The 16,094-nt window shown below is 49.9% G+C and overlaps 1 protein-coding gene across 5 annotated transcripts; it reads right to left on the minus strand.

The window, feature by feature from the left end:
• Positions 1–1,543: 1,543 nt before the first annotated feature.
• On the minus strand, positions 1,544–12,819 carry LOC119107666 (WD repeat-containing protein 70). 5 transcript variants are annotated; one of them, XM_037231185.1, is made up of 13 exons: positions 12,715–12,819; positions 10,870–11,184; positions 10,125–10,235; positions 8,978–9,063; positions 8,388–8,581; positions 7,741–7,971; positions 7,083–7,263; positions 6,374–6,558; positions 5,640–5,778; positions 4,532–4,678; positions 4,095–4,245; positions 1,991–2,159; positions 1,544–1,704 (listed from the first exon to the last, which is right to left on the minus strand). In XM_037231185.1, the coding sequence occupies exons 2-13, from the start codon at positions 11,174–11,176 to the stop codon at positions 1,632–1,634; spliced, it is 1,974 nt and encodes a 657-aa protein (XP_037087080.1). In that variant the 5' UTR covers positions 11,177–11,184; positions 12,715–12,819; the 3' UTR covers positions 1,544–1,631. The 5 variants fall into 5 exon arrangements, with proteins under 5 accessions (XP_037087080.1, XP_037087081.1, XP_037087078.1 ...); XM_037231186.1 differs by lacking the exon at positions 12,715–12,819 and adding an exon at positions 12,626–12,649; XM_037231183.1 differs by lacking the exon at positions 12,715–12,819 and adding an exon at positions 12,540–12,624.
• Positions 12,820–16,094: the final 3,275 nt, after the last annotated feature.

The raw sequence follows: 16,094 nt of genomic DNA on the forward strand, positions 1-16,094 counted from the left end.
ATTGGCCCTTTATTGTTGCAGCCGCGCGGGCGGTTATGAATGATATTACCAGTAGATATGCCGTCTAGTCTGCTACCCCAGGTACAATGCAGCGATGAATAATAGGCGTCGTTGCCTGGAGACACTGGCGTGGTTCGAAGACCAGGCCTCGCAATGCCAGAGGGATCAGGCCGGGACAGGCTAAATACGGCAGGAGCGAGATTGCTGGCAGATAGTAGCTAGTTGCCTGATGGGCGGTCCAAATGGCAATCTAGTGACGACATTTATGGCCGCCACCTGCCGCTTACAAGATTCAGACAGCCCTGTTAGTCGTGTTATAAAGCCGTGTACATGATAACTGCTGCTGCATATCGGATAGCCGGCTCAGACGATGCAGCCTCGGGTCGGTGGCAAACATGCCCAAAGGCTGTTGAGGAAGTAATAAGTTATTGCCCATAAAGGAATGGATAAGTCCAGAACAAAATTTCAATCGAGGGAGCTGCCTCTACACACACGTAAATGAGGACTTGATTCACATCACAGACGTGCAGAACATTCTAAGGCGGCATGATTTACTGTTGTTGGGATACGTGTCCAGCAACTCTTGGAGATAATTTGTATGGTCAGACTGTCGTATGTGACAGACTTCAGAATGCTCGAAGAGGAAGTCGCGTATATATATATATATATATATATATATATATATATATATATATATATATATATATATATATATATATATATATATAGAGCGAATTTTTGTCGACCATTTCCGTATGATGGACGTCAGTGAAATGGTCGCCGAATGGAGTCTTTGGTCTTGTTTTTTGCATCTCAGAGGTCCCGGACCATGCGTCATGAATGTTGTGTTCGCACCATGAATGTTGTATTCTTCATCACTTGTCAGCTACGCAAAACCCCAAATGCCTGTATTGGCGAAACAACGTAGCGTCCGGGAGCGTTTTAACGCGCACATCCGAGGTGCCAGAAAAAAAGAGCAAAAACACCATTCGGGGAAGATTTCTCTAACGCACATCATACGGAGTTCGTCGACACAAACTCGCTCACAGCATCAATCTTGCAGGTATGTGAAGAGATGCCGACTTAAAAATCGCAGCAGCAATTTAAATAAGAAACCTGAAACCTACACCGAACACCATCATTTCCTCTGAACGACTTTTGAGGCCTGTCCCATATGGCACCGTATAGTAAGCAATTCTTCTCAAACGGAGTACTTCGATATAAGGCGGTCCGAGAAACGTGCAAAACGTTTGTAAAATTATCTGCACGTCTGTGATTGGAATCAAGTACTTGCTTTATATGCGTTTAATTAGAGGACCAATAGCTGAAATACAAAATTATAAATGTAAATATTATAGATGATTCCCTCGTCTAAATCATTGTATTTCAGGGATGAGTTTATTCTTATTGTTCCCCACATCTATCATGTTTATCCAACTAACGTTATTGAATATTTGTTTCCGGCTCACAGAAGCCTTACCACATTTAGAAAAGAGACTATCACTGGTGATGTTACAGATATATTGTGCTTCAAATATTCACGATGTACATTGCATTTAAGATGGGGGGTGCTGACGTACATAGATATACGCAACATCAACGTCGACAACATGATGAAAAGATGATACGAATTACGTCTTGCGTTTCTTTGGGTCCGGTTCGTCTTGATTCTCGGGTTGCTGGAAGATCTGCTTCGGTTGCGTCCTGAAAGGGTCAAAATGTTCTGTGAAAGCGGCAACAAATCTCACCAAATGCGATAAGCTTACAACTAACTCACTGCCGACAATGTCCTCAGTTATGAGCATTGTGTCCACTCTACCTCTGATTCTCAGTCTCCACCTAGCCTATCCCATACGTCACGTCACTAAGTAGAGGGTCCCCCCCCCCCACCGATACTTCCGCCCACAAAAGCACATCAAGCCCGGCTGCCGTCACAGCCGCTCCCTTCCGCTCCCTAGTGCGGGAACCTGGCCGCCGGCGCGTCACGTACTTGGCATAGGCCGGCGTGACCCAGTAGGGGTTCTCAGCCGCCTCCTTGGCGTGCTTGAGTAGGGCTTCGCGCGGGTCACCTTCCTCGCGCTTCTTGGCCTCGACACCGAGCGTGCGCATGATGTAGGAGGAGAGCGTGGAGCCGCCAGTGGCCACGCGGCCGCCAGTGCCTGCCGGAGGCAGCGTTCCGTCCGTTATCCGTGCAGACAAGCACTCGAGACTCGGCACGCGCGGAGCACCGGCGCTGGCAACGGTCTCTCCCGGGCATTCCCAGCGACTACGGGAACGGCACAGCCGCCCCAACGAGTGCCATGGATACGCGGCTTTTTATACCAAATGAAGTGTTCACCGTCTGCACATGTCGAGAGTTTTAGGTTACATTATGGTATGGAAGTGCCTGCAGAGATTGTGCGAGCGAGCGACGATTCATGCCTGTTACACGACAATGTTCTATCGTCCTGATACCACACGTTCTGAGCAGGACTGTGAAATGCTATTGCGAAAATCTGGCACAAAAAAACTATTGTTATTCACTTTTCCTAAACAGGAGACGTTGGTCATCATTATTCGTTCATTTTCTTCAACATTTGACGCATGCTTGTTATTGTCGAACGTGTGTTTGTTACGAAAGGAAAAACCAGACTGACTTATCAAATACGATAGGTACCGTGACATTTGCATTGCAATGACATGTTGCTGCGCACGGGTTACATGGCAATGGTTGCTACGGAGAGCCGTAACTGTATTGAGCAGATCGAGTGCCCGTGCAATTAATGGAACTACCTGCTCCCTGATTCTTCGCTGCGCTCTATTGAAATGGTCACACATTATTGTGCTGCGCATCACACACAAATGGACAGTAAAGGCAGCGACTTCGGATTACAGGAATTAAACGAACGCGCTTGAGAACCCTAGCCCGCAATCACAAGAGAAACGAACCAGTCTGCCGCGGACGTGTGCAGACACTGGGCAGCAAGGAGAGCAAAACATGACCTTGAGAAACAACACAAAACTGGGGTCTGGTTGTGACTTAACGGCGTTGGACAAAACCCTGGCACAGATTCTACAATGAAGCATATATGCACTACATTGTAAAGCCTGTGGACGTGGACGCAGATGGACGGGCGTCCACCCACAGCTCGCTGCTGGCACTTCCGGCAAAGTTACGGCGCTACGTGTCGGAGCAGCAGCGCGATACTGCCGATATTACAGCAAACCAACAACTAAAACCGCAAATGCCACCTAGCTTTTTAATGAAGAAATTGCTCCAACGTCATCGCACTAAACACATCCCTCATGAATCACGCACTCAAAAAGATCAATCATTGCTATCAGGCACTCAAGTGTTCAATCCAAAGTAAAATAAAAAGTGCAATGCATATCATTCCGATACAACCCCTAACAAGTAGATATGTCCCCTTTTCTCACTGAGGTCCCCCAAGGAAAACTCTGCATTTCCCCTTTCTCTCTTTCTCTTTGTTTTCCCTTTGTTACTGACTTTCCTCATTGTTACAGATGGGAGCCATGCTGGATGGCCGACATTTACCATAATACACTGAATCCTTCGCCTCGTCTACATATTATTCGGTCCGCTTCCCACAAGGGTATTTCATTCATTCCACTAACAGGTTCGTCCATCAGATTGCAAAACTACATTCTTACGACATTAATTAAAAACATCCTTGGCCAAGCGGACTGAATAATAACTAGTACCGTCAGGAAGCAGGGCGATTTCACATACCTTATCAGCAACGGGCTATTTCTTTTCAGCCTCACTTGCATGCATGAACGAAATACGGACACAACTTGGTGTTCACTGCGCTAATACAATGGGTCAAGACGGGACAACTCTCACAACAAACGACCGGGCAACGCGGCATGGCCAGTGTGAGCTATTTTCAGCGATGTTTGCGGACAGTCAGCAGCACTGCGCGCTCAGCAGCCGTACTTGCGCAGCTGCTTTCCTACCCGTTCAGAGTGAGAAGCCGAACATGCCACGGACAGCCAGCAGCACTGCGACTCCGTACAGACATGAGGACTCCACCGGTTCGTGACCAGGTCCTGCGACGGTCCTCACCGCGGCTCACGCGTGCTGCCCGACTGACCTGACTTTCCCTGGGGGAGGTCGGGCCGGCGCGACTTCTGCGGGTCCTGGCGGGCCTTCTCAATCTGTTTGTGGGTGGAGCGCGGCCGCGGCTCGCGAAACATGGGCAGCGCGTGCGGCGTAATCACCTGCGTATTCATCACCACCTCCATCTGCCGCGCAGGCAAGAGCGTGAGTCGTCCGGCCAGCCCACACAAACGGGCCAGACGGACTGGAGCACGGTATGACAGCACCTAAGTCGTCCACGACCTCAGACGGAACGGTATCGCTACATCATCCGCGCCACGCATGCGCGGTGGGATTTCGCACCACGCTGGCGAAATCATTAAAACATGCCACAGCGCTACAGCCGACGTCAGACTCAGCACACGTTCATTATCACGCACCATTTGAGCCGCTCACTGCAAGCACGACTGCGATCGCCGCGAGCGAACGTACCTGCTTCGACTTGGACTTCTTCTTGCCGGCCGCGAGGATGGCACCACGGTGCGACTTGTCCGGGTCGAACAGCACCTTGCAGACGCCGCTGCCGCAGCCCAGCATCAGCTGGTTGATGCGCGGGTGCCAGACGATCCGAATCACGTGCTGCCAAACGGACCCCAGTGACGTCACACAGAGCGCCCGATCAGGCAGCGTGTGAACACCCCCACGGACCGATCACACTGCGGCGGCCAGGGGAGTACCCTGGCGCCGCGGGGAGGCCACACTGCGGGCCGTTTGGACCTTCCGTGCTAGGGCCATACGGAGCCTGTGGGTCATATGGAGGCTACACTGTAGGCCGTATGAAGTTTACATTGTGACCGTATGGACTCGACACCGTGGGCCCTATGGAGTCTACACTGTGGGTCGTGTGGAGTCTGCAACGTGGGCCGTGTGGAGTCTACACTGTGGGCCGTGTGGAGTCTACACTGTGGGTCGTGTGGAGTCTGCAACGTGGGCCGCGTGGAGTCTACACCGTGGGCCGTATGGAGTCTACACTGTGGGTCGTATGGAGTCTGCAACGTGGGCCGTGTGGAGTCTACACTGTGGGCCGTATGGAGTCTACACTATGGGCCGCATGGAGTCTACACTGGACCGTATAGTCTGCACCGTTGGCCGTGTGGAGTCTACACTGTGGGCCGTATGGAGTCTGCACCATGGGTCGTGTGGAGTCTACACTGTGGGCCATATGGAGTCTACACTATGGGCCGTATGGAGTCTGCAGCGTGGGCCGTGTGGAGTCTACACTATGGGCCATATGGAGTCTACACTGTGGGCCGTATGGAGTCTGCACCGTGGGTCGTGTGGAGTCTACACTGTGGGCCGTATGGAGTCTACCCTGTGGGCCGTATGGAGTGTGCACCGTGAGCCGTGGTCAGTCGACCGACCGTGCCCCGCTGATTTCATTCTGTTTGCCGCTTGGAACTTTTGGACATGGGGAAGCATACGCTGTGGGTCGTGGGGATCCCACAGAGCAACGTGCAGCACACGCGGCGCCGACCGGCCTGCTAGGACAGCGACGTTACGTGGACGTGCAGCACAGATGAGAAGACTACGCTCAGCTCACCCCCTCGGCCACCGGCAGCTGGGCCACCTTCTCGAACGTCAGCCGGCTGAAGAAGTGCAGCTGGCCAACCGTCTCGCCCCGATCCAACGACGTGCCGGTCACCACCAGCTGGTCATTGGGGCTGAACAGACAGTCGGTCCTGTCCAGAAACACAGCTGGTCATTGGGGCTGAACAGGCAGTCAGTCCTGTCCAGAAACACAGCTGGTCATTGGGGCTGAACAGGCAGTCGGTCCTGTCCAGAAACACAGCTGGTCATTGGGGCTGAACAGACAGTCGGTCCTATCCAGAAACACACAGCTGGTCATTGGGGCTGAACGGGCAGTCGGCCCTGTCCAGGCACACACAGCTGATCACAGGGGCTGAACAGGCAGTCGGTCCTGTCCAGAAACACACAGCTGGTCATTGGGGCTGAACAACAGTCAGTCCTGTCCAGAATTACACAGCTGGTCACAGGGACTGAGCAAGCAGCCGGTGCTGCCTGGATACACAGTGCAAACAAAGCTGGCGACGATAGATTATCGGACCGAGGTTTTGTGCGAAACACTGATGTGACTAAGCCATGGACGGACAGTCGCTCCTCCCGTGGGGCGCGACGCCGCAGCTCCAGCAGCTATGGATGGACAACTGGTCCTCCAGTGAAGCGCAACTTCACAGCTCCAGCCGCTAATGGGAGGGGGGGGGGAGCAGGGCAGCAAGCAGCGCCGCATGGGACTTCAGCTGACCGATGACGCACATGGCAAACTTGTTGAACAGGCCGGCGGTCGTGTGCACGGGCTTCCGGAGCTGGCGGACGTCCCAGAGCTTCAGTGTCTCGTCGCCACCTCGTGTGGCTACGCTCAAATTGTCGTACGAGAACACCATGCTCGACGTCTCGGTGCCCTTCTGGTGGGCGTCCCGCACGAGCATGCACGTGTTCACCTGCAACAGGACGGGGTAGCCGTCAACTGGCTTGAATTTTGTGGACTTAGGATTTTTCCAGCACGACATGCGGCAGAAAGAAAACATTGCCGACAACGTGATGCTATCGCCATACGGAATCCCAACAGAACTGAATGCATGCAGAGGAAGATAAGAATAACCATACGTTCGTTTTGGAATGAATGAGTGCAGAAAAATGTCTTTCTGGACTTATTCATTACATTATGAGGATCAGATTACTTTAAAGCTCTTCTACATACATCACCATGTTGCTCATCCAATTCGCATGATCTAATTTAATCAATAAATGCATGTGTTTCCGTTGTCTCTGTGCCTGATCTCCGCTGTCTTTAAGCGTGTTTCTGATACTTTCACCCCGCCCCACGGACCGGACCCTAACATCGGCATTCCACAGCTTTTGTTCGGGTGTTTCCACACCTGGGAAGGACCACACGCAGTAAACCGACGATCGCAAACCTGAGACGGGTCTTGCATGTCACCCAGGCGGCTGGGACATGTCTTACATAGCTCTTCCGGTGGTCCCACATCTGCAGGGAGCCGTCCGTGCAGGCGGCCGCCACCAGGGTGCCGTCGCGGCTGTAGCTGCAGGCGCTCGGGTGCGTCTTCAGGCCGCCCGCCTGCCGCGGCTTCACCACGTGCCGCTGCTGCTTGGCCGCGTCCTCCACGTGCCAGATGCGACACGTGCTGCAGGCATAACAGGGGCTCAGGTACAAGGAGTGAAGCGGCATTGGTGATCAAAGGTAGGTCATGATAATGGATTTCCATAACATGCCTCGAAAAACAGGGATAACCACCTCACTAGATGGATGCAGGGTGGGCACATGGAAGTAGAATATCCTGATTGCAGGTAAGGGCTTATTATAGCACTGCCTAGCACATGGTACTGCTATTTCTACATTACATGTAGTGTAACACAGCAGCCAGAAGTTTCACACCACCCCATGTGCCGCACCCATGTCCATACCACAGCACTCTCTAGGCCGCAATGCATCTGCACACCCACAGCGCTATGATCACGCCTATACCAAAGCACACCTGCCCAAGGTGGTGCACCCTCCTCCTCATGCTACTGCATCCCTCACCCCCTCTCCCGCTAGCTTAACCTTCTCCTGTCGCCCAGTCCTCCTCCCAAGCGTAGCGGCCCGTGTCAGCGGCACTGACCCGTCGCTGGCGCAGGTGAGGAACTCGTCCTTGAGCTTGGGGTGCCAGGCGGCGCTGCTGATGGCCGCCACGTGGCCCTTGGTGCGCTGCATGTCCACCAGGTACATGTCGCCGCGCGGCGTCTCGGCCACCTCCAGACCATCCCGGTCGAGCACTTTGGCGCGCGAGCTGCCCGACACCGCCAGCACGCGGTCGCCCGTCGACGAGTATTGCACGTCGTTGATGGGGTGGCTGCGCGACCAACCACGTGGTTAGGCACGAGCAGGCGAGGCGAGCAGGGACGGCACGAGAGGAGCCTGCCGCCCTTGCCATTCACACAGTATGCAAACCATGTCATTCTCCTATGGCATCATATCAGGTGGGTATCCATCCTATGTGGTTCATGGAATGGGACAGAGCCCAACTCATGCAGCAGCCTCCACACCAAACTTCGAAAACGCTTAAAAAAATGAATCCCACAGGACAGACTTGGGTCAACGCCGACACCCTTTCGACTCCTTACTTCTATTGGTGGGGGGAAGGGAAAGTTTAGATTGGTTTGTTTCCTTTGTGCGCTGATTGCCAAAGGCGCTACATCCGGCGCGAGCCGCATCTCTGCATCTGCAGCGCGCGCCGCCAGCGGCCCGCGCCCCGACGGCAGAGCTCACCTCTCAAACGGCCGCATCTCGCGGAAGCAGCGGCGGCCGACGTCCATGCCGTTGAAGTCCCAGTACTTGAGCACGTAGTCTAGGCCGCCGCTGACGAGCCGCGAGCCGGCCGGGTCGGCGGCCAGCGCCGTCACCGGCCGCGCGCCGTGCTCCAGCGCCAGCTCCTGCGCGTGCGGGATCCAGCCGCGCGGGTCCTGTCGCGCCACCATAGGCCGTCACAGGCGGACCCCCACTGAGACACCCCAGCACATACTGTCCCACGCGCCGCAACACCCTGGCATGCGCATGGTCATAAACAGGCACACGAAGGCGCACACAAACGGGTAGTCCAACGCGGTCAAACGTGTCATGTATGTCACAACTAGCCGCACACACGGTCGCACGGGGTCGTCCGTGGCTGCAATGCAATGGCGACGAGGAGGAAACAGGTAAGGCACAAAAAAGCCAACAACCAGTGTCGTCAGAAAACCATTCTTTAGAAAGCGCTTAAAAGCCTTCCAACACGGGCGTACATACAACAGGGGCAGCGAACCTGTATATTCAGTGGTCAGCTAGTTACCCAAAGAGTGCCCTAAAGAATGGAGACTCACATTGTCCTCCTCGTCCTCACTGACGTCACTGGCTCCTCCATCCTCGTCACCCACCGAGCCCGCCAGCGTAGGCGGCACTGGCGGACCTGTGGAATGCCATCAAACATGCTGTCGTCAAAGCGACTTTTCACCATACTCCTGAAACCGAAAAGCCAACCAAATGAGCTTAGAACGTCGCCAGTCTCCGGACAGCAAGGTCTGAAATGGTGTGGTACCTTACGGAGCACTAATATCGGAAATCACGGACTTCTCGTCGACGGTCGAGACACAGCTAAACTAAGATGACTTCCGTTTCTGTTGGCCGGGGTCCACTATGCTAGCATATGGTGATGATGCTCGAACACACAGGTCACTATGCACTCGTCATGTCAGTGACCTGCTCACGGCGTATCGAGCCCGATGGCATATGACGATTTCATTCACCTTGCTCGGTCATACAGCACCTTGTACTCAACGTGATGCGGACCAGGATTTGTGCCTATTGGGTTCGGAAAGTACCGTTTCCTGACCCACAAAATAGCAATTGTTAACTTTGCTCTCACGCACTGATGTCAACCTGACATGGAAAGGCAATAAAACACCTGAAGGCTCCACGCCGGGGAACGCCGGATCGCTCAGACAAACTATCCACCATCTTCAATGACTAGCTTAATGAGGGAACATTTGGCGGGGGGGGGGCTCTCCCTTCTGATGAGACAGCCAAGACAGGTTTCACAAGGCGAAAGTTTAAGTATAAGATATCCTTTTGTCTAAGCCTGACGGTAATTATCACTGCATTCATTTCGATGGTGTTATCACCCATGATCAGATACAGGGACGACGGCATGTAATTCAAAGTGACATTCCGCAATGTATTTTGTATCTATTGGACCAAGTTGAAATATTTGATGTCACCTCATCACATAAGTGTTGTCGTGGGTGTGAGTGTGGGGTAATGGTTCTTAATTCAGCTGTACCCCAATTTGTCAATTTCCAGTGTTTTATGAAAGCAATCAAAGCAGATCTATTACCAGCATATAATTTGCAGGCATACTTTATCCATTGCTGAATGTCTCTCAGGGTGAAACATTCCCAGTAGCATGCAATAAGCTATCGACCTTGGCCGTGAAAGTCTCCTGTCCATTTCAGAGCGTCAGCGACTACTCACCAATGACGTCATCGTCGTCCGAGTGTTGGCCATCCGCCTCCTCGCTGTCCGGAGCGGTGACGTCGGTGGCGTCCCCAGCGGCGCCGGCGGCGGACATCTCTGCTAGCCGCTCTGCCACAGCAGGCAGGTTAGAATGGTCCAATGCTGCAGGCTCCCAAAGCGAACCACACAAAGGCAGCTGAACATGGTATGGTAATCAAGCTGTCTGCATTTAGTTAGCAGAGGTGGATAATCAAACACAATTTAGCCTTAATGAAACAACATACTGTCAATGTAAAATGATGTCCAGAAAGACAAAGTAGTGTGACTGACTTGTGTGGTGAACAAAAAAGCATGATGGTAACAAGGATGATAATGCAAAATGAGCAATTTTTGAACCAAGACCATCTTAGATGGATATAATTAATGAGCAATGTTGGTCCACCTACATCATTTCAACTCAACAAATATTGCAAAATGTAATGGAGTCTGCATTTTATTGATACCTTCTATGCTCAACAAAATTATGGTTTGGATATCAGGAACTCTGATGAGAGACTTGATTTTTGCAACCAGTGGTACAGTATTGGTTCCCAGGTAACCAGCAACATAGCATTGCTCGGGTTGAAAATGACAAACATTTTCTGGCAACAGGAAACATTCACATGTGTTTGATATATTGACAGCCAACCTGAGTGCTGGTCACAAATTCCTGTGAATAGTGTGTGATGTAAATACCATTTTGCTCATCTTTGCCAAAACTTACCTAAGTTATCTTTATTTCTTTCCACAGCACTCTTCAGTGAGTCCTTCAGCACAGCATCTACATCAAACTGCCTGGCCTTTTTCCCACCAAAACTCTCAAAGCCCATGATCCTGGTCATTTCTTCATTCTCATCTGAGTGCTTTTCTTCAATCTGAGCTTCACGTAGTTGTGATGGAGGCTCCTTCTTTCCAAATGACCCAAATCCATGTGGTGCATTTTCCAAGTTTCCACCCTCAGTACCTTCTGCTGACAGCTTGGATGTACCAGCTACAGGAAGTGATATCTTTCCAAATGCTATTTTCTTCATGACTCCTCCTGGAAATATGAAATACAATTTTTAAAGGTACACATACTTTATTCACAATTCCTTTCCTAAAAGGCCTATTTCCACATGCCCCCTCTCATTCCAAAATGAAATGTTTAGTTTTGATCAACCTATTTTAGACATACACTTTGAAGGTGTGTGTTCAGAAGCCTAGCATCAAGAAGGTGTCCTTTCCAGATGCCTGTGGTTGGAAGGCCTCCATGTCCATGTTTGTGCTTCAAATGCCTTCTTAGAGAAACCATGTGTGCAATGGTCTATTTACATAAGACATGTGCTCAAATTGTTTCCTGCACAAACCTGTGTTCTAAATGCTTACTTGGATGACACCACTCCAGATAGAATATGAATAATGCATCCCATACAACTTTCATACATTTCCCAAATCATGTCTTTGGTGCCACAAAGAGAGAAAACCAACAATTTTAATGTTCTCCTAACTGATCTCACAAGTTTGTGTAGTCATCAGTCATCTGAACATAGCAATTCAGGAATCAGACTGCTTAAGCATACACCTTTTGCAAGGCCTTCTATGATCAGAGCCTCTAGAAGTAGGCCTTCCAAACACAGGCCTTGTAAAATAGGATTTCCAAACATAACCTCTCTAAATGCAGGCCTTATGTGCAAGACTTTTCAAAAACACCTGAAACAGGCATCATGTCAATATATATAGATCCCTATAGACAAGGGACTCTCCAAAAAGGCCAGCTGAAGTTGTCTCCCTTTTTATATCTTCTAGAAATATGTCTTCTGGGTTGACCCTGTCAATATATGGCCCATGTCCCCAGGCCAGGCTGGTGGCAACTGACAATAAAATACAAGCTCCATTTTCTTGCTATAACAAAGCACATAGACAACCCATCAAACCTCTCTTTAGACAGAATCTAAGCAGCACACAATAAATTAGGGCGAGGGAGGACTTTGACTCAGGCCAGTTGTCTCACAATTCATAATCCATCATGCTTGCTGTCCACAATAGCCTGTGGGATAATCCCTTCTGGAAATAACCCAACAATGTGCTCAGGGGTGGTGATGATCCACATGTTTGGCATGCATTTCTTGCAGTGCAATATGGTATGTACGACAATAATTTGTTACTTCATGACTTGCACAACCAATCTAAAAAAGTAGTGACACAAATGCCTTCCAGTAACATTGTGCAATGTTTGAGGGCACACTAAGGGCTGAAGTAGATCATGCATTCAAAACATATCACGTTAAGTTTCCTTTTTGATCAGAGGATATCTAGCATTTTGTGTCACATAATATCAAGGCTTCAAGTCCTCACTGCAAAAGCAGGAGGCAGGCAAAATACTGGCACTGATAAAATAATCACTGGTGAACTAACATAATATGATGTAGTACGAAATGTATCCATTAAACAAGCGTATCCCCGAGCGACGCAGCACCGACCAACTCGCCCAGTCCCCCTACGTTACAAAACAACGCCGAACGGTGAGGGGTCGCAAACGTAAGGTCAAGAAACGAAAAATTGTCCCAAAGGCGTCAGATTTGTATCATACCAAGTTGTTTCTGTGCAGGCGAGAAACAACTCGTGCTCTAGGGGTTATTAGCCACCGCATGGAGAATTAAAACTAACAGAAAAATTTAAGGCCATGACAATGACCAGATACTGTAAGAAAATAGCACAAACATGCGGCACCACTAGGTGATATTATCGCAGCCTGAGACTGCGATTGCGTCATACAATAAACCCCGCTGGTCTTCTTTCAATGCCGTCTACCGTTCGCTACCATTGGTTACAGTCAGCTGGAATGATCCGGGTGGCTGGCTAGTAACCAATCAACTCGGACTTGGGCTGCTCATGGTTCGTATCGTATCGCGTCTACCATCCGCATAGATTGCGATTGCTACTGGTATGGCACGCTTCTTTAAGGCCCGTCTACTTTTAGCAAAGGTATTGTGTAGACACACGGCCGTGTCCTGATACGGCCTTTTGGTTTGGACCTAAATCCTAGAACCACAGGTTTTGATGATCTCATCAGTGGGTAGGCTGGGTCAATTCTGTACGTGAAGGGACAGAAGGATAAGAATAAGATGTCGCGTAGCGGGATGCTGCTCAGAACTTCATTCTAATAAGGCTTAGTCCCATGTTTTTGGTCTTTCTTGTTTTCTTGGGATTAGTCATGCTCAATGAATAAAATTTTCTGTGAGGTGCAGGCACAAATTATGCAATTGTAGACAATGAACTAACATTTTAATCCTACATGACTTGCTTTTATGCAGGTACGTGCTTTTGAGTTATATTTGAATGTAGTATTGCGCCTTTGATGTATCTGACACGTTTTATGCAAATCAGTACGAGAGTATCACAATCATTGCAAACAATAAAAAGTTTGGAATTTGGCCCGCACCTCATGTCAGGGGCAGCTGGTTGGCAAATGTAGGTATACGTTGGTACCTGATGTTAGAAAAAACATGGTACATCATTCGTCGTGTTTAAGGCGGAACATATCGTAAATAATCATAAAACAGGTAGTTTCATGCCCCTACCTTCGAATTTTAATAACTACGATAGCGAACTTCCGCGCGCCCCACACGCCCCACCGCCTCGACTCCCCAGCGCCGTTTTTGCGTTATCGTTGCCTGGTTGCAATATTTCTGCTGATCAAGAACCATAAAAAATGTACGGAGGCAAGGTAACAACAATAATGCAATGAAATACGCTTCTTATCGCGTATACGTACGTTTGTGAAACAGACAGGACAGAATAGTCCAGAACATAGCCTAAACTAGTCTAATCTAACCTAACCTAACCTGACCTGACCTGACCTGACCTGACCTGACCTGACCTGACCTAACCTAACCTAACCTAACCTAACCTAACCTAACCTAACCTAACCTAACTTAACCTCACCTAACCTAACCTAACCTAACCTCATCTCATCTCATCTCACCTCACCTCACCTCACCTCACCTCACCTCACCTCACCTATTCTAACCTGCTGCTTTGCTGGATCTCCTAGGCAAGATGCAGAAGTCCATTCTTCTCGATCTGGAAGATCACCCCGAGCATGGCCGGACTTGGGACAAGGCGCTGTCGACATTCATGACGAACTGGTGCGCCGCCACGTTCTCCGTCCACCCCCCGCCCCTGTCAGAGCCAGCTCCGTCGTGCCGCAGCACCGCACAGTCTGCACGACTGCGTCGACCAAAATCGAAGGCTGGCGCGCAGAGCCTGTCATGTCAAGTTGATGTCATGGAACGGCAAGTTGTATAGTGAAACACACGGCGCACCATAAATAATGTGCGTACGCAGATTGTTTTCTCTCATTGTAGTGCTGTGATCATTGCATGTTCATCAGATGTCTTGTCGTGGAAACATCCGGACCTTTCCGTAATTCCTTTGGCTAAGGGCTTAGGCTTAGTGGGGCTTTGCTGTCTGATGCCTTTCTAGTCGTTCCAAATACAGGGTTTGAGGTGATGGCACGCATTCAAGCCTTAATGTGTTTGGGAAAGTGGGCAAAATATCTGGTGTTTACATGTATTGGAGAATAAAGGTGGTGCTTGCAAAGGAACCTGCAACGCCTGTCTTGGGACACCCAGCCGCCCGCTACATGCCTGTCTCGGGTGCCGGCTCGGCTCAGACTGCTGCTGTGCGTAGGGCTGGGAAAGAGTCCGATTTAACGTTGCGCAGTCTGTGTTGTCTGCGGCTATACCACGTGACTGTCTGTTCGATTCCCAAACAATGCATACTACTCCCGGGTGCGCCACATGCCCTGAGCGCAGCAGTATGACACACCACGTGTAGAAGTGCGCAAAAGAGAAAAATCCATCGCCCTTAGTAAAAGGCATTCGTCATCGCAGTTTCAGGCGCCTTGGTTGCCGAGAAGTGGCGCAAAATGTGAAAACGGCCAGTAATGGCCAAATCCAGGGAGCTAGAATCGCTTTTGAACTAGGGTGGGAGTGAAAAATTCCATCGCAAAAAGACCGTGTGGGAGTGAAAAAATCAATTCACAAAAGATGGAATTTATGAGCTCGTGACTAATGCTTCAGCAAGCAAAAACATCTATTGTGAGTTGGCATGGACGTAATATCAGGAACTTGGCAAACTATTTCGTTTTTTAACATCTTAGGCCATTCAAGTAAAACAGAATACATTAACACGCGCGCGGGTGGGGGGGAGGGGGCAAATTGACCTCACCCCGAGGGCTTTCCCCGAATGGTTTCTGAACGGCACCGCGTAGCCGCGCCCAATTATGCACAGCTGTGAAAAACTGCATAGCGGATCGTTTGACGTACAAATTTTAGATGTACCTTGTAAGGTCGCTGACCTATGACAGGTCAAAGTCATCCCATGGTTTCAGCGAAGGCAATTTCTAGGGAATCGTTCAATCTGATACAACAACAGAGTGTTCGACGACTGCATGCATCTCTGAGATGCTTTCTTAGGCACTACAAATACTGAATGAGCAAATTACGTTGACCTTAGGTCAGGTATAAAGGTCAGACCAAGGTCAAAACCAACCTGATTTATTATTCTAGGGCTTGCTTTATGAGATAGCTTCTGGTGCTCATTTCGAATTTATTGACAGCAGGAACCGCATTATACATCTTCAGTTGACTTCTTAGAGGTCAGAACAGGTCATCGACCTAAGATGACGCGGGTCAAATTTTTGTTTTAGGAACATACTGCCTAACGTGATCTTTGTTGTTTATTCATATGTAAAACTCAGAGCAGTCTTGTATCATTTTGGTCACCATGACCTTCAAAGGGTCAAACAAGGTCAATAACCTCAAATGAGCTTGTGACCTTTCGCTTAGAGACAGTTGCCTAGGTTCTGGGGCGCTTTGGAGACCAACCTGGAATTTGACCTTGTTTGACCCTATTTGACCTGAAGGTCATGACCTAGGAAGCTGAAACCTCAACCTAAACGAGTTC

The sequence above is a fragment of the Pollicipes pollicipes genome, unplaced genomic scaffold (assembly GCF_011947565.3).
Source record: "Pollicipes pollicipes isolate AB1234 unplaced genomic scaffold, Ppol_2.1 Scaffold_6686;HRSCAF=7923_pilon_pilon_pilon, whole genome shotgun sequence".
NCBI classification, from domain to species: domain Eukaryota; kingdom Metazoa; phylum Arthropoda; class Thecostraca; order Pollicipedomorpha; family Pollicipedidae; genus Pollicipes; species Pollicipes pollicipes.

Coding starts and splice junctions, on each gene's coding strand:
- LOC119107666 (XM_037231185.1), bottom strand. CDS start 11,176: ATGAAGAAAATAGCATTTGGAAAGATATCACTTCCTGTAGCTGGTACA. Junction 7,972..8,387: donor GAGATGCGGCCGTTTGAGAG/GTGAGCTCTGCC, acceptor TTGGTCGCGCAG/CCACCCCATCAACGACGTGC. Junction 2,160..4,094: donor CCTCCCCCAGGGAAAGTCAG/GTCAGTCGGGCA, acceptor TGCCTCCGGCAG/GCACTGGCGGCCGCGTGGCC.